Source organism: Falco naumanni, chromosome 16 (genome assembly GCF_017639655.2).
Source record: "Falco naumanni isolate bFalNau1 chromosome 16, bFalNau1.pat, whole genome shotgun sequence".
NCBI classification, from domain to species: Eukaryota; Metazoa; Chordata; class Aves; order Falconiformes; family Falconidae; genus Falco; species Falco naumanni.
In genome coordinates, this window is record NC_054069.1 from 2,621,563 (window position 1) to 2,643,969 (window position 22,407).

Sequence of the window (22,407 nt, forward strand, 5' to 3'; positions counted from 1 at the left end):
CCAGAAATAAACAAGTGGATGAGCCCAAAGTCTTAGATGGCACGGGAATACCACTTACCGCTGTTAACCACAGAATAAAAAAATGACCCAGTTTGTGTGTGTGTGTGGAAAATACAAGTCCTGTTCCTATTCATCTGAATTTTTACCAAGTCCAGTGTTGCAAGAAATTCAAGATGCAAGAGAAAAAATGATGGTGGCTGCAATGACACAGCTCCCTTGCAACCTGGAGCAGAAAAGCCTTGGAGAGGACCACGCTCCACACTTGCATTTCCACATTCGTGGGGGCAGGGGAGGCTGCCAGGATTGACTCAGGGATTTCAGACCCAGAAGTGGTGGGAGACCAACCTGGAGAGCGGGCAGACCGCTGGGAACCGGGTCTGGATAGCCGGGGAAATCCCAGCCGCTTTTGGTAAGCCCACCCCTACTGCGACGCGGCTACTAACTACGCTGCCCTCCTGCCCCAGCAGTGCAATTAGCAGCTTTATTAAACCTTCAAAATTGCTGAAGCAGAGGGATGTGGCCGAGGCTGTCAGCAGAATCCCAGCACTGGTGGTATTTAAAAAAAACCCGTGGCAAGTCTAAAACAAAGAGTGGTTTTTGGAGCAATGCGTTTCTGCGCTGGAAATGCGTGTCGGGGGGCTGATTCCTGCTGGTTGCCCTCGGCTCTCTCCCCCAGGATTTTGCAGGCTGGGGCCACCCCACACCTCTTCTCCTTCCCACAGCTGATATATCCGGGAATTAGTGCCCATGTAAAGCCTGGACACGGATCTGGGTCTCCCTGTAGCAAGAAGATGGGGGGGTCTCACCCCTACCCTGGCACGAAGCAGAGGCACGGAGTTTCAGATCCCTTTTAAACCCACTGTTTTAGCATCAATTACAAAGACATCCAGGCAAATGCCTCTGCTTACTTGTCCTCACCTGCTCCTCGGTCTCTGATTTGTTTCCTTCTGGGAAAGCAGGAGGAAAAGCGGCAATCCTGTGGGACCCTGACCTGGCTCTGAAAGTGGAGGGGCTGGCAACAAAGCAGCCCTGACCCCGCATCCCACTGGGACGGCTGGGCGCTGATGGCTTTCCAAAGCAGCATCCCCTTGCTGGCATCCCCCTGGAAGGACGGATGCAGCTCCGCTGACCCAAGCCAAGCATCTCTGCTGGGTTAAACCGGCCGGTGGGGATGTCCTGAGCCCAGGGATGCTCCCAGCCAGCACGAGTCAGCCAGAGGGAGCCAAATGAAAAGGGAGAAGGCTGCTCTGCTCTGCTCTGCTCGCCTGCTGCCCGCTAGCCGAGGCGAGCCGTGATGCTTGTGGACATCATGGACCGTGAGGGTCAGAAGCCCTCATCCTCACCGTGCACGGCTCCTTTCAGCCACCCTGCACACTCCAGTGGTTTTGAGAAAATGAAATAGCAGTCTATGGTGTGAAAGCGTTGCCTGGAACGATAATAACCCTGAGAAACAACAACTGCAGCCGTGGGATGGGAAACCACCCAGGGATTATTGACCCACTGGGATTCCTTAGCTGATTCGAGCCATCAGCTCTCCCGAGTCTATAATTATGTCCCAGGAGATGGCCTGCGCCGAGGTCATTATGGCTGGGACAAAACACCCCAGCAGTTAATGGCTCAGCGTGCGCTCCCCTCCTCCGTGTCTGCCTGGGGAGCAGAGGTGAGGATCACAGCTCGGATGGCTCAGCTCGCTCCTGGGAGAGTCCAGCTCCCAAGAATGCCCAGCCTCAAGCGACTTCAGGCCACGTCTGCCCAGATCAAGCTGAAAGATGCTTTTCAAACCCAAAACTGCGTGTGCCTTCACGTCTCAGCTTGACATGGCTTGGCTCAGCCCTCCCGTGTGTAAAGAGGGGATCAGGGCATCTCGTGCCTCCCTGGGCTGACTGAGCCATGATTATTTGCAAAGCTCCTTACCCTTTCCAGGACAAAAGAGATGTGGAGAAGTCTGCGGGGCCAGACCCAGGGTCCCCCCGCCTTGAGCAGGCTCCAGCTGCAGCGGAGGCGAGCTGGAGTGAAGGTGCTGGGATGCGAGCTCACATCCTGGAGGCCAGAAAAGCCCATCCCAGCACGGACCACACGCAGGCAATTTGCAGCAGAGCTACCCGTCGGCGAGAGGTTAAGTGATGCTCTGGCCTCTGTTCATCCCCGATGCCCATCATCATGGGAATCAATTCTCCCTCTATTAGCACTGCTTTGCAAACGACTCCTGTGGGCAGGAGCTGCGTGTGCTCTGGATGATGGCTCTGCTAGGGCTCGACAAGGCAGTGGGGGGACAACCTGCTGCCTCGGTTCCTCCACGGCACTGACAGCACTGATTTTTGGCAGTCTCATTTCCCCTTTGCCTCTCCCAAATGGGACTCCAGCTAGCACACAGCTCCATTTTCCAGCCTGCCATCCCAATGCCTGGATGCACACGCGCTTCCATCCAAAATATGACAAAGGCGATAAAGCCTTTGCTGCTTAACGCACTTCTCTGGGCTAAGTGGGGACAGTCACCGCAGCCTGGCAGACCTGCAGCCTGGGAGCCACGGCTCTGCAATGCCACGTTGTCCCCTGCATCTGGAGGAGCCTCGTAGGTCCGGCATCTGTCCATCCAGGAGCTCCCAGCCCACAGGTTTTGCTCCATGGAGAGCATCATGCAGCAGCTCACGCCCTGAACGTGCCCTTCCCCGCTAGCCCAGCAGCGATTCTTACCACGCCTGAGCCTCGCTTCATCCAGACGATGGTGAGAGATGGGTTCCCAGTCCAGGCACAGTTGAAGACCGCGTCTGAGCCCAGGTCAACGAGGAGGGACTGTGGTTCTGTCGCCATCCTGGGTCCAACTGCACAGCGGAGACTGGAGTTACTCCCAGTGATGGGCTGTGTCTACCAGAAACCCTCAAACCAAAGACACCACCGTGTCAGAGGGAGCAGCGGTAGCTCTTGATGGACCTATGGGTCCCAGCCATGGAAGACCCCCAAATAAAGAAAAGCCTGAGGCAGGTGCCTGCTGCAGAATGACCAGGTCCCCAAGGACAGCCACCATGAGCTGTGTGCTCCTAAAGCCGGAGGAAATCATGGGTCCCACCATCAGAGCACTCACAGAGGCTGAGCTACAAGAGAGCCCAGCAGGTCCTGGTCACCCTGGGCAAGTCAGATCTAGCCATGTCCCCTTTCCACTCCTTTCCAGCAGCTCTGCTGGCCCTGCTTAGCCCTGGGAAGCCAGCCTCAAGCTAACACGTTACTCACAGTAGACGTCCACGGTCCTGCTGATGTTTGTGCTGCCCAGCGCATTGGTGACCTCGCAGGAGACGGGCTCAAAGAAGAAGGTGTGGTCCACAATGGTTTCGTAGAAGTCACCGGATGCTTCTTTTATAACCTGGCCTTTTTTTGCCCACCTGTTGAAGAAGAAAGAGCATCACCGTGGTGCTGTTTTGTGTCGCTTGCCATTGACGTGCGTGGGATGGTGGAGACTGCCACCCCAGGGGCATAGTGCTGGGGGGGTGGCACACCACAGGGTGCCTGCTGCTGCCCTTGACTTTGGGAGGGACATGCACTTGTCCTCAGCATCGTCCGCTTCCCCAGGGATGCAGGGATTATAACCACAGGCTTTGGAGAGGAGACATCAAAGTGATGGGGACGTATACCCCTAGTGAAACCTTGCCAAAATAAACCAAACCTGCTATTTCCCTGTGAAAGCCAGGGACTGTGGGGGGTGGGGGTGGTGGAAGACCTCAGTGCCAGGAGGGAGGGGACATGGAGAGCCTCTGCTGATGTGGAACCACCACAGTGCCAGGAGAGCAGCCCCTTTCTGAATGCCTGCTGGTCCTTCCACATCAAAACCACTAGAAACCTTTTTGGCTCCCCCCCGCCTCCCCCGCCCAACTTTCACCCTTTTCTTCTTCTTTTTTTTTTTTTTTTCTTCTTTTTCTTTTTCTTCTTCTTTTTATTTTTTTTTCCCCAATCAGAAAGAACTTTATCCCTTTAAGGCAGCTGAAATAACATCACCCTGAAAAGCCAAGCTGGCATTTGCAACACTGCAACTTGCAAATTGTCTTGGAGAACAAGCTGTCAACTCAGCACTTGAATTAAGCCGCTGTTTGCCAAACAATGAGCAAATGTGACCTAATGGGGCACCATCTGGCAACCTGCCACTCTGGAACGGGTGGGAAAGACAGGAGATGCTGTCAGGCGGTGTGAAACTCCAGCCGCTCTTTGGGGGAAAGGAAAGAAAGCACAGGCAGCAGCCTGGGGCGGGGGGTGGGTGGGAAATAGACAACCCCCCCCCTCCCTCCCCACAACAACTGACAGGGAAATTAGAGGGAAGAGGATTTCCCTGAGGCTTCTCTGCTCCTGTTGTCTTGGGGCTGCCCTCCTCCGTGCTGGATGGGTTGGGATGTTTGGGTTGAGGAAAGATGCAGGCACTGGGTGCTGGATTTGCGCTGCAGAGATGAGCCACGGAGGCTGCTTCCCACGTGGGGTCGGTGGGGTGGTTTTGGGAAAGCTGTCCCCCTCCAGGAGAACAGCATCTGCTCACGGTCCTCCCATGGATCTCCTGCTCCTGCCTTTATTTCTCACCCCCACCGCTCTGCTACGGGTTCCCCTTGGTTTAATGCCAGATTCTGCTGCCCTAAAAGCAACGAAGGATGACTGGGGCTACAGCGAACTCATTCAGAGGGTCTGCAGGCACAGGAGGCTTCTCCAAGTGCCTCCATAGGGCTGGAGCAAGAGCGAAATGCCCATCCCCGGCAGGCTGGGAAACACTCTGACAGCGCTGCTAGAGCCAATTCCCCCGGCGCCCGCTAACGTGAACCTAACTGAATCAGGACAGCTGACCTGGGAGGCTTCACCCACCAGCTGATGACACAAGCGTTTTGAAAGAGATGTATTAGCGGTGCAGATGTGAGCTGATTTGTATGCACTTGTCTGCTCTCGCAGTTCATTTATCTTTGCACCTCTAACAGATGCTGACTGGCCACTTCAGCTTCCTTTCCCTCCCTTCCTCCCCGGACTCCCCCTTCAATAATTAATCAGGAGACGCCGCTTTTATTCCTAGGGCTGCGCTTGGTGTGTCAACGAGGGAGGTGCCTCGTATGGAAAAACGAGCACAAGCGACGCCTTCCAGGTGCTCCTCCGAAGGACTGAATGGTCCGTGACGCTTTGGTGATGCCTTTCTCCTTCCACAGGGAACTGCAACCCAAGCCAAGGGGCTTGGAAGAGGTCAGCCAGCAAGACTCACCTCAGCATCTCTCTTCCCGGCTTCCTGATGGGATCTGCCTTGCCCTGCTGCCTCCGTGCCGCAGGAATGACACTGCCCATCACAGAGAGCAACCGCCAGCCCCCTGGCAGCAGCTTGGCCCTTGGGGATGCTCCTTGCTCCCTGGGCTGTGGCAGGAGAGAGCTGGGGGCATGCGGCAGAGCTCGGACATCTCGTCCCTGAAGCTTTGCACAGGTTGTGGGGTGGAGGAGACACATCCTTGTTGCCTCCTGAAGCCACAGCTCAGCAAGTTCTGATGAAAGAAAGCAAGGAAAGAAAGCAGAGAGCTACAGGGACAGGGCGACTCCAGCCGGTGAACGTGGCAACGCCCTGTGCTTTTTGCCAGGAGTATTCCTGCTCTGTTAAGCTCCTTTGGCAACTCTGTCCCCATAAAGGCTCCAAGCCACGAGCAGATTTCCAGCCTCTGAAGGGTCTCATCCTGCTGCTCAGGTGCTCAAAGGAGGCACCAGCCACATGAAGACGCTTCCTTGCAGCAGGAATGGGACGGGGTGAGCCCGGCACCAAAACCCTGGGGGAACCCAGTGCTTCTCTTGTGCCTGACACTTTCCTGGTTATTTTGCACAAAACCACCTTCCCTGCTCCTCAAAGGACAAGAAAGAGGTTTCAAAATGAGGATAAAAGTGACTTGTGAGCTCCCTGGGTCATGTCCTTGCAGCCTGCCTGCAGCTCCTGCTCCCAGCGGGGATGTGGAGGGCTCAGGGCTTGGAAACCAGCTGGACCAGTGCCCGGAGGTGGGCTCCAGATCCTCCTGAACCTTGCAAAGGAAAGTGAAACGGAGGTCAAGGTTTCCGAGAGTTGTTTGTCTTTGCAGCAGCTTGGGAAAACAGACCCCAACAACCGTGGCACGGCGCTTTATCTGTTTGTTCAAAACCCATCGCTTCCGCAAAACTGGATTTCCCGAGCGCAGAGATGTGTCACAAACAGCAATTTTTCGTGCTTCAGCAGAGATCAAGGTTCTCGCTCCAGTTTTCCAAGGCTTAACACCGCTAAATCAATGTGGCTGAACAAGCAGTATAGATCTTTTATAATGTCAAATTGGTTTTTAATAACGACAGCTGATAACCCTCTTGTAAAGCTTCCCGTGATGTGCTTGTGGACAGCCAGAAGGCAAGTTACTCAAGTTTTTAACAAGCCCGTAACATGCCTTCCTCACCTATTAACCTTTCAGTAATTATTTATAAACAGAATATGAATAAAACCGAGCTGAGCAGATGCGGAGGATGCTCCTGCAGCCCCAGCCACCACCTCCACCGCTTTGGCTCTTCATGATTTCTTCCTCATGTCTCACCAGCCTTATTACATCCAGCCTGGCTCCCAGCCAGCGCTCCTTGTCCTACCACCCTTGAGAGCAGGGGCTTCTTTCATTTATATTGTTACCTTGAAGGTATTTATAGATCGCAAACGTGTCGCCCAGGGTCTTTTCCAGACTATATAAATTTACCTCCTCTAGTCTCTCCTCGTATGACTTAGCTGCACACTCACCCATCATTTTTTTTTTTGCTGCTGGTTTTCCACCGAAGCCAAAGCATACTGCAGGGGTTGCAGGGACAGGTCTGTGCAGGGGGAGCACAGCATCGCCGTGCCCCCCTCCCCATGCTGAGCCTGCCCCAGGCGAGGGTCTTCCCTTGGGGATCCTGCCCAAAGGATCTCTCCCTGTGATTCCCTCGGGGTCTCCACGCTGAAGGTTAGCAGGGCAGAGGGGATGCCAGGGGACCCGTGCCAGCCTCCTGCGCTCCTTGGATGGTCCCTACAGGGTGACAGTGGCAGCATCGCCATGAGGTGCCTTCACTGCCTGCTCTCTACCACCGACAGGCACCTTCTCAAGATCCAGCTCCAAATTCACCACCTCTCCCCACTATCCCACGTCATATGGCCAATGCAGGCCCAGCATCCGTCTGCTGCTGTCCCTCAGCCCCTCCGGCTCGGCACATTTGCTCATCTTCCCTTCTCTCCACCCAGCTCCATCTCAGGCTGCTTCCCCAGACGCGCATTTCTTCCCTTCTGAGCTGCGTTTCGTTTTGTGATTTCCTTTCCCATATTTCTAACCTGCCCTCGGTTTCCTCTGGCCTCTCTGGAGGGAGTGCCCGATGCCTCCCCATTCAGTATCTTCTGGAAATTGCATCGGCCCAGGTGATGGAGGAAAACAAATTTCAACCAGGAAATGGGTATTTTGATCTGAACTTCAAAGGGGTTATTATAGACAGCACTGAAAAGCCAGCGATTAAAGAATGAAAAAACCAACTCAACCTGTACTGGGTCCTTTTAACACTTGATAAGAGGGAGGAGAGGACTTTTCCAAGGAGATGCTCTCCAGGGAAGTAGCAGCTTTCTGCTCCATTGATTGCTTCCCAGTAAGAGTACACGCAAGCAAATAAGAAAGGACAGTGTGGGATACGCCAGCTCACAAGCAACGTCGCGGCTTTGTCTTGCTTTCCAGATGTCAGTGTTTCTTCAGTGACCCACTCTGGTTTTTCCGATGGAAACCTGCTGGAAACCAGGATGAAGTTTCCTCCCAGGGTCTCAGTGGCAGATGCTCAGCCAGGTCTCCTTCTGCACGAGGGCTTTTTACCCAGCAGCTCCATCCCTTCTCCCCAGGGATCCCGTTTCTGGCTGGGCTTCCAGGCTCGCAGAGCCCATGCAGAGCTAACTGCAACAAGAGCATAACCCACCCTGTAGAGCATCGGTACATAGAGGAGCATCGCTAGCAAGCACTTCATCTGTCTGAGTGCTGCCCAAGATTGCTGTAACAAATAAATTCCTCTGTCTGCGGTACAAGGACTTGTAATTCTTCAACAAACAGCCTGCGTGAACAAGCTATTTACTTTACAGCCCTGGAAAGGCTGTAGGGCTCGTACGTACTCTTCTTTATAAAGCTCCTCACCAGGCCACGGCTCTCTCCAGCATCTCCCAGTGGCACAGGAACAACTGGAGGGCATCACAAGTGCCCACCCCCCCAGCACAGGCGCGCTGGGGCTCGCTGAACTCTACCATGTCCCCTCAAGCACTACTTAAATCCATCCTGCACTACCTAAATCTATCCTGCAGGCTCCTAGGGAGGTTTTTTTTGCAGTTGCCAGCAGCACGCGTGCTCCTTGAACCAGACCTCCAGGCAGATTGGCTGTATCACCCAGGGAAGCGGAGTGTATCGTAATTTTTAATTAACAATGCAAAAAAAAAAAAAAAAAAAAAAGTGGTTGCTTGCCATATAAATTGTGTTTACTAAGAATGACTTAAAATAGATAAATATTTTCTTGGACGCATTTTAATTGCTTAATAAAAGTACCAAGAACACCCACAAATACCTTAAATAAATGCATGGCTCAGGGAGTGAATTAATTAACATTTCATTCCTGGGAATGGCTATTAATTGCTACAAATTGCTCAGAGAATGGCTTTTGTTGCTTTATTACCAGCAGTACCTTCAACTCCTAGTGCCGTAGTGTGGCAGTCCCCTCTCATCCTCAGACAAGAGCTGTCCCCGTGTGTGACGGCTGCCAGCAGGATGCTGCCAGCACCACCCTGCATCCCTCTGCTGCCCCCGTATCCCTGGCATCCTCCACACAGAGGAGCTGATGGAGAAGGATGGTGTTTCATGGATGATGTGCTGGCATCCCTTGGAGGCCCGAGGTGGCCAAGGACAGTGGATGGCTTGTGCTGGCAGCTCCACGTTTGCAGAGCATCTCTGGTGTGGGACAGTCTTGTGAGACAGGACTGAGCAAGCAACAGAGCCCGAGCGGTGTCACCCTACCCCACTGCGTGGCTCTGGCGTGATGCATCGTCCAAATTATTTCTTTATTAAGAGTAAATTTCCATAAGGGAGATCTATGGGGTTACTCCTCCTGTTGGCTCCCTCCCTAATGAAGATGTGTGGGTCCTCTGAGGTTTCTCAGCTGCATGTCTGCTGTCCTCCCTCCGTGCCGAAGCTGTGAGTTCATTTATCAGGCAGGGCAGGCAATAGGTAAACTCTCCACCATCTAAAGGATGAAGCTGAGCCTTCCAGCTTGGGGTTCAATCAAGTTCAGGAGGGCAGGGTGCGGAACAAAGCGCTGAGCATCCTCACTGATGGCTGGATGGCCCTTGAGCAGGCGGGTGGGGGGAGCAAAGATGATGGCACCCACCATACTCAAGGGAAGGCTTCCAAGCCTCCAGCTCCCGTCCTGACAAACCTCCATCCATGCACGGCTGCTGCAGCCACGGCCTCTTCCCAAACCTCTCCGTCCTGGCATCTCGGCTCCATCACAAAGTGAACCCCAGGTCCTAAGGGTGGCGATGCTGCACCTTGGAGCAGAGATGACAGCTTTGCTCATCTCTTCCTGACTATTTTTTTTTTTTTTTAATGTCCCCTTGTGGCTTTTCTTCAGAAACAAACAAAGAGCGAGAAAGACTGCAACCTTTTCCAAATTGCAAGAGTTCAGATTTGAATCTCTGACAAGGACGTGTTTGGTGCCTGATTGCGCTCGCTCCGATGCACCAGTTGCTGCTACTGGGTTTTGATTGTTTTTAAACACTCTGGGGATTTGATGATAATAATAACACTTTGCTGTGCAGGAGAAAACTCTGGCTTGATTTCCTCTCTAATCTCAGCTTTGGCGTTCCCCCCTCCCCCACCAAGCCAGGAGGCCAGCAATGAGCCTGATTGCTCATCAGCCCACAGGCTTTAAGGGAGGTGCCTGTCCTCAGTGCACAGGTTTTCATCTCCTCCTTGCCATCAGCAGGTCCCATGGGTGGGAAAAATCAGTGAGGGCTACTTCGAGCTCCCCAAACCACACCTGAAGGTGTGCGATGGGAATCCAGCTCTCCGGAAAGCATCAGAGTACTGGAGCAGGGATGGACAGGAACGCCCTGAGGTGAGGTTTGTGCTGCCCATGGCACGGGAGCTTGGAAGAACCGGGGTGAGAAGGTTTCTCTCTCCCAGATGTCGCAATTAAAGCCGTGTCACTGGTACAGCCTGTACGAGCTGCGGTTCATTTTTGGTGAGAAAACAATCAAAATAGCCTTTTGCTTAGCACAATGATCAGAACAAATTGGCCGCAGGAGCGGAGAGGAAGAAGCAAACAAAGCTGTTAGCTTGTCAATGACTTGACTGATCAACCGTTGTAAATAGTTAAAGCTGGCTGACGAGCCGTGCAAATAATCAATGGCGTAATGTTACGCACCGCAGCCCCGGGACCGGCAGGGCTGGGGTTTGCAGCTGGTGGAGCTCTGTGCAAGGTGGCCACAGACCCCAGGGGTGGCTTGGCCAGGGGATGGGGAGGAATAATACCTGCCCCATGCACGTGCATCCCATGCTGGACCACCTGCCCAGCTTGCTGATATCCTCCTGGCGAGGAGGACTAGGGATGCTGGCTTTTGCAACGGGGAGGTGTTGGCCAAAGTACAGCCCCCCCATGCCCCCCAGCTGCTCCCTGCACAAGGGGGTGGTAAGGATGCTCATCCCATGCTGGACCACCTGCACAGCTTGTCGATATCGCTCCTGGCGAGGAGGACTAGGGATGCTGGCTTTTGCAACGGGGAGGTGTTGGCCAAAGTACAGCCCCCCCATGCCCCCCGCACAAGGGCCAAGTAGGGATGCTCATCCCTCATCCCATGCTGGACCACCTGCTCAGCTGGCCGATCCTCCTGGCGAGGAGGACTAGGGATGCTGGCTTTTGCAACAGGGAGGTGTTGGCCAAAGTACAGCCCCACGTGCCCCCCGGCTGCTCCCCGCACAAGGGGCTGGTGAGGATGCTCACCCCCCCTGGAAGGAAAGAGGAGACACGCTGATGGAAAAGCCATTACTATTTCAAAGGAAAAGCACAAAACTTCATGGGCTAGGCGATTCCTTCTGCAAATGGAGCTGTTTTCTTGACAGATCAAAACAAAATGCAGACGCTTTAGACCTGGCGCTCTATTAATCCTGCTGTTTAACCCCCCCCTCCTCCTCCACCCCCTCACGTGAGAGGGCTGTGCACCAATCCTGTCCCCACTAATGCCTCTTTGGGCACTTCTCTTGCCACGACAGATGCTTTTGTGTCCCTCTCCTTTCACAAGTCCACCCTCTTTTGCAGTAACTCCTCTCCCCTCCTTAAGTCCTTGGCCCCAGAGTCACGGGATCACGTGAAAATTTTCCTTTTTTTTTTTTTCCCCAAGTAAAATTACGAATGCTACATTCCTGATTTTTCTAGGTGCACTGGAAGTTTAAAACCATTCAGACGGGTCTGAAGAAGCAGGCTACAACAGCCAGCTGCCAAAACTGCTTATCCTGAGGAAATACTGGGGATGTGAGTCATCCCCTAGAGCTGGATGAGCTTGGAGGTGTCACTTCTCCCGTGGGGATTCTACCCCTTCGGCAGCGATGCTGCATTTCATTTCTCCTGCCTACATCGTCTTGACTTATCCCACCACACAATAGACATGACTAATAGTTTCACTATTATTTCTTGCGCGGATCGGGTAATCCAATTTCATCACGTGGGTTGTGTTTCCTCAAATCATTTAACGGCATTAGTCCTTTCTGGGGTCTTTCTACCCCACTCCACCCCCGTAGCAGAATTTCTTTAGCCAGATTTATGGATGCTGGCATGTCGAAGCGCTAATTCTCCGCTGTGTTTATCCTCCTGCTTAATGCAGAGTGAATCCGGGCTGTGAAGCTGTTTGAACTCGCCTTTCCCTCTGCTACAGCTCCTATTTTTCACCTAAAAATAATCAGCTGTGCTTGTGGCCTTTGCAACTTTACACCTCGACGTGCAGTTTGCAGAAAAAAACCACCCACCCAAACAGTGGTAAATGGAGACAGCAAACCCCAGCTCTTCATCAGCATAAGAAACCTGCTGCCAGAGGGATCTGGAAGCTGGTGGTGGGCTGGGACTGCACGTTTCAGATCACTGAAGCTCCCAAATCTGCAGGCTTCAGGGCAGAAATGATGGGCACGGTGGGCGTTCAGGCATGGCCAGAGGGCTGTGGGGTGGTGGGGGCTTTTCCAAGGGTTTGCTCATTCCTGGGTGACTCCCAAAGCTCCTCCGAGGTTTTGACCTGGGCTTGATTTGGGGATGTTTGCAAGGGCTTGGTGTTTTGATCTCTGAGGGCTTCAGCAGGCACCAGGCTGACCTTGGACGGACCTCGGGGTGGTTTGTATTAACTCTTGGAGAACCAACCTTGGATGTGCCAAACTGCCACGCAACGCTCGCCGCTTTGGACGCAGCCTGAGGCAGCTCCCTCCGGCTTTCCAGCCCCAGCTCTGCCCAAACTCACCGCGTCCTCCTCAAGCCCTTCCCTCCCCCTGAAGCTGCTGTTGCCATCCCAGCGTTTTTAGGCTCTATCTGTCTGCATTTTGGCACGTCCTCAGGTTGGTGTGAGGCACAGCTCCTTCTCTGGCAGGTTCCTTGGCCGGTCCTGCCAGAAGAGTTAATTATTCAGGGCAGAACTGTGTCTAGATCAAATGATTCGCGTTAGGATTATCAATGGAGGCCACTGTGCTTGCAGGCGTGCACCCCAGGTGGAGGCGGGCTGAGTCCTAATTATGTGGGAATCTTCTTGCAGAAGATGCCAAGGGCAGCGATTTCTGTGTAATGCAACACGGGGTCCTGCTGGCTGAACTGTGAGTCACTGGGGGATCTGGCAATTCATAAGGAGGAATAATAAGTGACATACCCCCAGACGCAGTCCCTCCACGCTAACGCGAATACGCCGGCAACAGAAAAGGTGAAGCAGAATAAAATCACAAGTTCACCAAAAGATCTGTTCGTCTTTTCGGTACGGAATTCAGCCATCCATCAATCCAGCCATCCCTCCCTCCCTCCCCAAACTCAAGGGACTCAAGTCACTATTCCTGGCCAAGCCTCTTGCATCCCCCGAGGCCACCCTGGCCACAGCGCTGCTCTTCTCAGCCACATCGCGAGAAAAGAATCGAACGGGGCTGCACACTGGTTCCACACTGACCTGTAAGAGCTTTGAGATTATCTATCAACTTCTGTATAAAACGACAAGAAACAGCATTTTTTTCCAAAAAAAAAAAAAAAAAAAAAGTCTCCAAAAGTAAAAACCATTAAGTCCTTAATTACACACTTCAATAGCAAAGCGGAGCTGAGCAATGAGCATCGCTTGATGCTTTACAGACAAATGGTCTCCTAATCCAGAGACAACAGCTTGTGTTTCTCCTCTGCTTTAATATCTGCCAACAGCTTCCAAGGAGATTGCATAGGAAGAGAAACCCAAGGATAACTTCGAGACTTGAAGTTAACAGAGTTACTCTGTGATCTGATGCTGGAGGAGACCAGAATCCCTTCCGAGCCTTTCTGGGATGGGCTTTGCCAGGCTGGGTGCTGTCTACACCACACAAGTAGCCAAGACACCTTCAGAGCAGGCAGAGAGGAGGCTCAGGATGCCCAGCACGTCCTCGCCGCAGCTACCAACGTCACCCAGGTTCATGGAGGAAAGGCTTCCCTGCTAGAAACTGCCCCAGCCCAGCCTCCGCCAACTTCTCCCTTGCCTTCCCCTAGATGTGCTGCTTCCCAAGGAATCCAGCCTGACCTCCCAGCTGAGCAAGCCTGGGCGACGCTGGCCCGAGCTCAGCAGCGGATCCGCACACCAACACGTGGCAGGATGAGCCCTCCAACCGCCAGTGCCCAACACCAGTCACGTGTACTGGGGAAATCGCCAGGACGCGTGTTCCTGGAGGGCAAGCGGGACCCAAGGGGTTGATTTGGGGGTGCCAGGTGTCCGCTGGGTTTTCCTGTGCTCATGCCATGCACGTTGGCCAACATTTTGTAGCTGTCCCGGCAGCTCTTTCAAGCAGAGACATTTCCAAGGAGGCTGCTTGGGGAAGGAGTCACATGGACAAGAACCGATGCCGACTGCAATCACCAAATCACCGCTTGTTCACCGGAGTGGAGGCGCTGTCAGGGAGAGAAGCAGATGCTGACAACTTTGTCCTGCATTTAAACCCCGCTCTAGCCCCTGAAATCTGCAATAAAGGAGCAAACCGGGAATCTAGAAGTGAAATCCTTTAGCAAAGCATCTGCGGGACTGAGGTGGGTGCAACCCCTGTGGGTGCAACCCCCCTCCCCATCCTGGGTGCTCCTTGCACACTCCTCATCATCGCACCTGGCTTGGCCCTGGTCACGTCACCCACCCTCTGGCATGAAAGCAGAAAAACCTCAAACAGAGCTGAAGGCCTCTTAAATCAATGTCTCTCCCGACTCAGAAGCTGTAAGAGGATTCATTATTTATATCGCAGAAACACAAAAGCTTAGCATATTTTAAGCTGTCTGAAACGACTTCAAGGCAATTCTTCCCCTCTCTTCTTTTTTTTTTTTTTTTTTTTTTTTAAAAAAAAACATTGAGATGTCTCTGAATAGAGAGGTGGGAGGAAACTCCCTTTTCCTTCCCAAAGAGAAAATAAAATGGAGGGATTGAGGGAGAGAAAATAAAACCTGCTGTGATCCAGCTTGGGACCACCAAGGAATGCCCATCGGGGGATGCTTGGGATCACCAAGGTATGCCCATCAGGGGATGCTTGGGATCACCAAGGAATGCCCATCGGGGGATGCTTGGGATCACCAAGGAATGCCCATCGGGGGATGCTTGGGATCACCAAGAAATGCCCATTGGGGATGCTTGGGATCACCAAGGAATGCCCATCGGGGGATGCTTGGGATCACCAAGGAATGCCCATTGGGGATGCTCCCCATGCGATGCTGGCATGAGCCTTCAGCCCTTCAATCAACCCTTCAACCCCTGAACGACTCTTTCCTGACATCACGTGGAGGTTTTGGTAGTAGGAGAGGTGAAGGAGGCATCTCTGCTGCTTCACAAGTGCAAATTCACGCAGCTGTATCCTTCAGAGGCAGCAGGAGGGGAGGTGCTGAGTGCCGGGTGTCTTTTTTTTTTTCCCTCCTTCTCCCCCTTTTTACATTTTCGATTTAGTCACAGCATCTTTAATTTCCTTAGATCTGAAGCCACCTCGTGAGACTGGAAGGGAACGATATAGAAGAAAGATGAGGGGGGGAAAAAACGGCAGTAATCTTGTAAAAGTCAGTTTTGAAAAATCAATTTTCTTGTGTGACAAGATTTGCTTAAGGCTTTTCGTTCTGTGAAATCAGCCCATCATCCTGCGGGAACGCATGAAGGAAGTGGCAAGTGTGGTTTGGAATAACTTAGATTAAAGACTGCTAAATTAGGCTTGAAAAGCTGCCCCCTCTCCTTGCAAAGAGAGAGGAGATCTGGCCAGAGGAGTCGATGATGCTCCCTTCCCAGTCACCTTCCCGGTCTCCAGGAGCCTGTCTTGAAGGGGAGGTGACCAAGGAGGCTGGGAAAACCCAACCCTCCGATCTCTCCGAACCCCACGGCTGTTTAAAAGTGTTTGCAGCTGCACCTGGTAGCAAACCGTGAGGTCTTTGCTGGCACCCAGCGACGGAGCTGCACTGTTTGTTGGAACCAAGATGCTTCGGAGACACGTTCGCTCCGCTGTTGGGATGCGCGCGAGCAGAGGCTGCGGGACTTGTGAGGCTGGTGGCTCCTGCCCAAGGGGATGCTGGTGGTCCTGGCCGGGATGGGGATGGCCACAGCCGTGGTGCACCCCACATGTCCTGAAACAGGACAGCAAAACGCTGCTGCCATCCTGCTCCACTGGAGAGGCTCCATCCAACGCAGCAGCTTGGCCCGGCTGCTTCACCACTCGTTTAATTTGGTGCCTTTAATCATTTCCACACCAGGGAGCGGTCCTCAGGATTACAAAGCTCTTCCCCCCTCCCCTGCCTTTCCCAATCCCCCCCCCCGCCCCCGCCTTTTCCAGCCATCAGCCTCTCTATGCTCTCTCCTAATTAGTTCCAGCTGCCTCCGAACATCTCCCACCCACTTGTTCCCACTACCCTGACAAGCCAGGGAATGGGAAGATGAATCTCCCCACCCTCGCACCTCTGTGAGCCGAGGGAGGCTCTCCCAACCCCGTCTTCCCCGGCTCACCTGGAGCCAGCGGAGCCCCTCCGGCAGCCCAGCCTCGCTTCCCAGCTGCAGGGATTTCTATGCCTTTTATTTTACTTTTTTCTCTCTTTTATTTAAAGCCTGTCTTTCCCTCTCCGCCTGCCACCCAGGCACACTCTGCTCCTTGTCAGAGGGAGCTGGCAGATGGGGCTGATGCATCACGAAGGAGATCTGAAGAATTCATTTCCCGTTTTTTTTTTTCTTTTTTTTTTTTTTTTCTTTCCCCAGCTTTCATTTTCACTTCAGAGCAAAGGTCCAGTTGTCTGGGAGGAAGCTACAAAGACAAACCCAGGCAGGAAAACAGAGATAGTCAGGAAAAATGTTACAGTGCCGATAACTTGAGACCTCTGTGTGCTTTGCATTCATTTCAACTCCCGCTTTAGCTGCATTTTGCTATGTCTATAAATTAGATTTATTCCGTCGCTGCTGTGAAATGCCTGCGGGCCCCTTCCCTGCTCCGGTTTCTCCTGCCTCCCGTGCCGAGTTTGGCTGCGGGAGGCAGCGGGAGAGGCGACAGCCCTGCCGAGGGATGGCATATGGCCTCGGAGCGCCCTGCCGCTGGACAGACGGCAGCCTCGGCCATCGGAGGAGCGGGGAGCAGATGGGAGCCGGGGGGAGGAAGGCGGCAAACCCAAGGAGGAGAGCCTGCACGCTGGTGTAAACCAGCACTTGCCCCAAGACGGACTAAAGGAGCGAGCTGGTTCGTGGGGGAAAGGTCCTCAGCGTGCCAAGAGGCGGCTGCAAACCCGGAGTGACCGTTCCACCTGAAGATGCTGAGAAGCCTCTTGCCTGGACCAGATGCTTGCTCCCCACACCATCCCTCCTGGCTTGCAGGGGCTCCTGAGGCTCTGCAGGACCATGTGGGGCCACCCTGGGTCCCCTCGCTGTCCCCAGCAGAGATATCCGTGTATTTTTCCCCTGTGAGCGTGACCTGGAGCCGGATGGATGTGGGGGAGCGTGCCCCTACACCCACGGACTTCACACCTTGTCTGCAGTCGCTGGCTGCTCTGCAGTGTGTTTCAAATCCTTGACAGTCCCTTTTAAATATTAATAGAGATGTGATTGTAATTTAATAAGAGCTTAATATTGCAGATCCCCCTTCCTCGGCAGAGGCTGCTGGGGAGACAAAAAATGTGCCAATTAGGTAGCGGTCTCGGTGATCAGAAGCTCTGGGGAACGCGGGGTACAGGGGGGATGCTCACTTTTATTCTGGGCCTTTCATGAAAGGGCAGAAGAAAGCAAGCAACACAGCAAACACACCAACTCCCAGGAGACATTTTTCAAAGCCATCTGAATTTCCTATTAAAATATATTCCAGTCTTACAGTGCCAGAAGAGGGAAAATGGCCACTGCTGCGGCTCGGCGGCCGGCAGTGCCGGGCATGCCCATGAGATGGATCATTTGCCACCTCTCTGTCCAAAGTTGCCAATGAAGCGCATTGCCCTGGATCTCTGCATCAGCTCCCCACGACTCAGCAATCCCTTCTGGCCTTCACAGCCCACGGATCCGTGAGCATACCCTGCAGCAGATAAACGTGCCAACCCTGGTGTCACGGAAGAGCGTTAAACTCCGAACACATCCTCCCCTGGCCTTTCACCCGGGAGCAGAGGTGCTGTGCGCATCCAGAAGCCCAGCAGACCAAGCGAAGGAGCTATGGACACGTAACTGGAAGAGAGACTCCCAGTGCCAGGGGTGATTTTTCCTTCTGCTCAATGGTCCTGGCAGCAGGAAACCATTCCCAAGATTCTTCCACCCCCAAGACCCAAATTCCTTGACTCTACAGATGAAGCGTGTGGCTTCATCCTGATCAGATGGAACAGGGTGCATCCATCCACCAGCCCAGCTCTCCTCGCTGCCTGGATATGGGGGCTGAATCCTGCTGCAGACGCATCCCTGAAGGCAGCCCTCTGGCATGGGGGACCCCATCCAAACAGGTCTGATCCCTGAGGAACGAGGGATGGGAATCCTTGGCTCCTGCCCCCAAATCAGTGACTTGCCCACCTTCATTCCTTTTCTGCTCTAACCGGGGCAGGGGCTGCCGCTTCTCTCTTGCCCAGGGGATTTGTTTTGGAGAAGTTGGATCCACGTGTTGAGCCCGGTGCCTGCGTGATGATAGATGTGCTTCCAGCCACCAGCTGGTCCAGCTGTGGGGCAGTGCAGGTGCAGCGATTCACCCAAGCCAAGCCAGGGCTGGCCACCTGCTCGTTCCCTCCTCCGTTCCCCATCCCTTTGATAAGGCTTTCCCAGTTTCCTATGTCTCCTGGCTTTGTTCCTCTTCCACCTAATGTCACCCACTGGCACACACTCGTATTCACTGGCTCTCAGCCACGTAGCAAAGCAATGCCAAGCCACGAGGGAGCTGGTTCAAGCATCTGAGCAAACTTCCAAGCCACGGCAGAGCTGTTTCCAGCAGGACATGGGACACACGCTCTTGGAGAACATCTCCACAGCAGCCTTGAAGCGTCTCATGAATAAATCTGGTAAGATGCCAGCGGGTCTCGGAACTGTGCAGATGAGACCCGAAGCAAAAAGAGCATCAAAAACTCTTTGCAGTTTGAACTTCTCCTCTGGGTTTGTTAAAACAAAATGTGGGAACGTGTCTCCATGGATTGAATGCCTCCGAGACGGCATGGCGTGGGACAGGCAGGCCAAAGCACAGCTGATGTGTGTTGTTATTTTCTCCTTCTTTTCTCAGAGCTCCCCGATGTCAGGTGCAATTTTTCTGTACCTACCCAAACCCCAACAAAGCTGCCACTTTCTCCCCCAGCAGCCGATACACTGGCAGACCCGTACTTGGGCATGACGGACGATTCTTGGAGACAGCAGATTGACTGAAGCTGCCTGGGTTCTTCATCCACACGTCTCCCTGAGGCTGGGTGGGAAATGCTCGCCCTGCATCCCAGCTGGCAGGAGGACCCTGTGGAGCAGGGTGGTGGAACGGGCCTGGCGCTGGATCTCTTCCTGCAAAATTCCTGTTGCTCCTGCAAACGAGTTGCAAACAGTTGCAAAGGAGCTACAAGTCACATCTTTGTGTTTTCCCCTGTGCAAAGGCTGGGGCACAGTCTCCCATCAGGTGCGTTCAAGCCCCACTGCCTTTAAAGAAAACCTCTTTTAAGAAGCACTTGAGTTTGCATTAATATTTGATGAGCGACAGCATGCTGTTGGTTCAAAGATAAAACAGTGTTTGCCAAGCAAGAAGGTCTTTTCTACAGACCGGAGCCCACTGAGAGAACAATCAAACAACGCTCCTGCCACTAGGCAAGCCACGCGGTGCCTCAGTGACGACGCTGGGGCTGGGGACACAGGGATGCTGTGGGCTGGCTCCGAGCTCCAGCACAGCCTGACCAGGCAACGTCTGGGATGACGGTGGGGCTCAAGCCCTGACCTGCAGCTGCACTTCACCGAGCTGGTTGATGCAGGAAGATCTTCACAGCAGTATCTGGGCAGGTGGCACTTCTTGGGCTTCAGCCCAACCAGGGCAGGTGGAGCTTGCTTGGACTGCACAAAACGCAACCCCCCTTCCGCTACGGGGTGGGGAAGAAGTGGTGTAGCACCAGTCCCTGGGTGGCTGCTAAAGAAATGCCTCCCAGCTCCTCCTGACCTCTCCTTCTGCTGCAGCATCAGCTGGATCTTCTCCCATGTCCCACAGTTATGGAGAGTTGTGTGTGTTGTTCGCAGCCGACGTACTCAACGCCGGAGCCGGACGCTTTGCAGGAGCTGGGGAGGGACAGTGCTCTCCTTCCATCTACGTCTGGTTGTCTGTCCGTCAGCCCCACGCCTTGTCTTGGAAGTGCAGTGGTCCCCAGGACTGCAGCGATGCTGGAGGGCTCCTCAAAACGTCCCCCCTCGCGCCTACAAAGCCAACGTGATTTGCAAAAGTCTCTGCTAGCCTTGGGGGTGAGAGCACTGCATCCAGGCACGGCAGTGAGAGATGTATTATTGCCCTGCCTGTACCAACTCCCCATCACTCTGCAAAAATAATCATCAGAGGAGCCCAAAAGGCTGAGGGACGCTGCCTCTTGCAATATTAAACTTTCCCATTTTCTTCTGCCACTTTAAAGATTCTCTTTCTTACTGCGAGTGATAAATAATAACAGCAAAAAAACACCCCACAGACACACAACAGACTTCAAAAGCCAAGAGAAGATTGGCAAATAGAGAGATCTGAAGTGAGCAAAGAGGAGGCCTGGTTGTGAGTCGGTTCACGTAGCCCCGACTTCTGTTGCTTTCCATTAATTTTACCCACCATCACAGGTGGCAGAACAACGGCGACAGCTAATTACTCTCTCTCCCTTTCCCTTTCTTACCCGTTCGCTCGCAGCAAAAGAAAAAGTCAGTAAATTCCCCAATCCCCCCCCTCCCCATCCCAGAACCGTCCACCGAGACGCAGAAGCGCGTGGGAAGCGTGTTATTAGAGGAAGACGAGGCGGTGCAATTTGCCCACACATATGCTGGCTGCCCGGTGGAGCCGTTCGTGCCGCTGCCGCCCCAGCCTGGCACCGCGGCTGCGTGATGCTCTGCCTGCAAACCAGCTGGCAGGGGCAGGCAGCGGCTTTGCAGGCAAGGGGAGAGGCAGGGGCAGCTCCCCCCCATCGTCGTGGGGAAAGCAGGGAGCCTCCTTGGGCTTTCACCCCACGGTGCTGGAGCGGCTGGGGACACGGCCAAGGTCCCCGTGAGCCTTTCTCCAGCAGCAGCAAGGAGCGGCGGAGCAGCGGTTCGGTGGGCTGAGCTGCTCTTTTGGTGCAAAGGGAACGTTTATCCCAGGTGGAGGTGGGATAAATCCCAGGCCAGATGGGGTGTAAACCCTATAGAGACCATAGGATATGTCTGTGCAAAGATTGCTCTATACGGTGAGCAGGAAAACATGCAAATGAGCAAAATGAGCACAAACGAGCAAAAAACCTGCTGCCAGGGTTAATTCACCCCGATGCCAAAAAAACCCTGCTCACACACTGCTGGGATGCCTCCCAGCACTCTGCCCAGCCCCCTCTGCTTGCTTTTGGTGACACTGGCCTGTCCCGCATCCAAAAGCGAGTGACAGCCCAGGTGACATCGTGGGCGACCAAACCCTCCTGGGAAAAAAAGACGCTCCTCGTCAAGAAATCGTTGCTGCCAGGGCGGGAGGAGGATGGGGATTTCAGCTCCCAGGGCATCCTCTGCTAGGAAAAGGGGCAGAGGAACCGTGTCCCCAGCAAAGGACACCCTGCTCCAGCTCCGCCTGCCCCCCAACATCGTCAGATGCCAGCACATTTTAAGGCAGAGGGGTTCTGGCTGGTTTGTTTTTCTTTTTTTTCTCCCATTAGAAAATGCCACCGAGGCCAAACATTTAGGGGAAGCCTGTCAATTTTGACAAACTGTCATTAATCTCGCTCCCAGAGAGAAGATGCGGTGCAGGCTGGAACTTTCCACGCTGGCTCTGGGAGCAGATTGCTCCAAGGTCTCCTTTCTAACCAGGTTTCCCTTGCATTAAAACCTACACATTATCCGATGTATTATATAAGAGAGCACGAAGAAAACCTCTTAAGGAAAAAAGCAGCTGCCTTGATTTCATCAAAATGGTATTCTCTGCGAGGGCTTTGGGGGCAAAGGGGGATTTTTGCCTCTTGGGAAATCGTGTTGAATTTTGTTTCTTTTCTCTTGCCACCCTAACAAAGACAGCGAGGGGGCTGTGCTTAGAACCCCAGGTCGGCAGGACCACAGGGCTGGCTTAGCCGCTTCTTGCTAACGAGCAGCACGGCTCACGGATGCTGCCGAGCATCTCTGGGTGAAGCCTTCGGGTGGGATGCTCGGCACCGCTTGCTTTTCCCTGCCAGAGAAACCTGGGGTGCAAACCCTGATGCGAAACTCGTCGCCCCTTGCAAATCCAAGCCATGTGACAGCTTGCTCCTGGATTCGAAGCAGGGATGGCCCTGCGGAGCCGGCTGTGGATTTATGCCCAGAAAAGGGGTTTTACGTTGTTTAGCCCTTTTTCCTTTGTGTTCAGAGCTGTTTACTGACAAACATATTGGGAGGTATTAAAAATAAATGTCGGCTGAAGACCAAGATCTGGTATCTCTAACTGAGGGTGAGGGAAGCCTTAAGAGATACGTAAGAGTGGTTTTCTCACACAGGGGAAAAAAAATCATGCTTTCTATCTATTTTTTTTTTTTAAGGCAGAATAAGTTCGTTTTCACCAGTGCTGGAGTCCTGAG

General features: G+C 53.5%; 1 protein-coding gene across 2 annotated transcripts in view; it reads right to left on the reverse strand.

Annotated features, from left to right (window-relative positions):
- The window catches only part of KIRREL3 (kirre like nephrin family adhesion molecule 3), a 341,828-nt gene that overhangs the window by 25,196 nt on the left and 294,225 nt on the right, over positions 1-22,407 (reverse strand). For both annotated transcript variants that reach the window (XM_040616226.1, XM_040616225.1), the window contains exons 8-9: positions 3,229-3,377; positions 2,695-2,822 (exon numbers count right to left, since the gene is read on the reverse strand). In XM_040616226.1, coding sequence (XP_040472160.1) covers positions 2,695-2,822; positions 3,229-3,377 — 277 coding nt within the window. The remainder of the gene's footprint in view (positions 1-2,694; positions 2,823-3,228; positions 3,378-22,407) is intronic.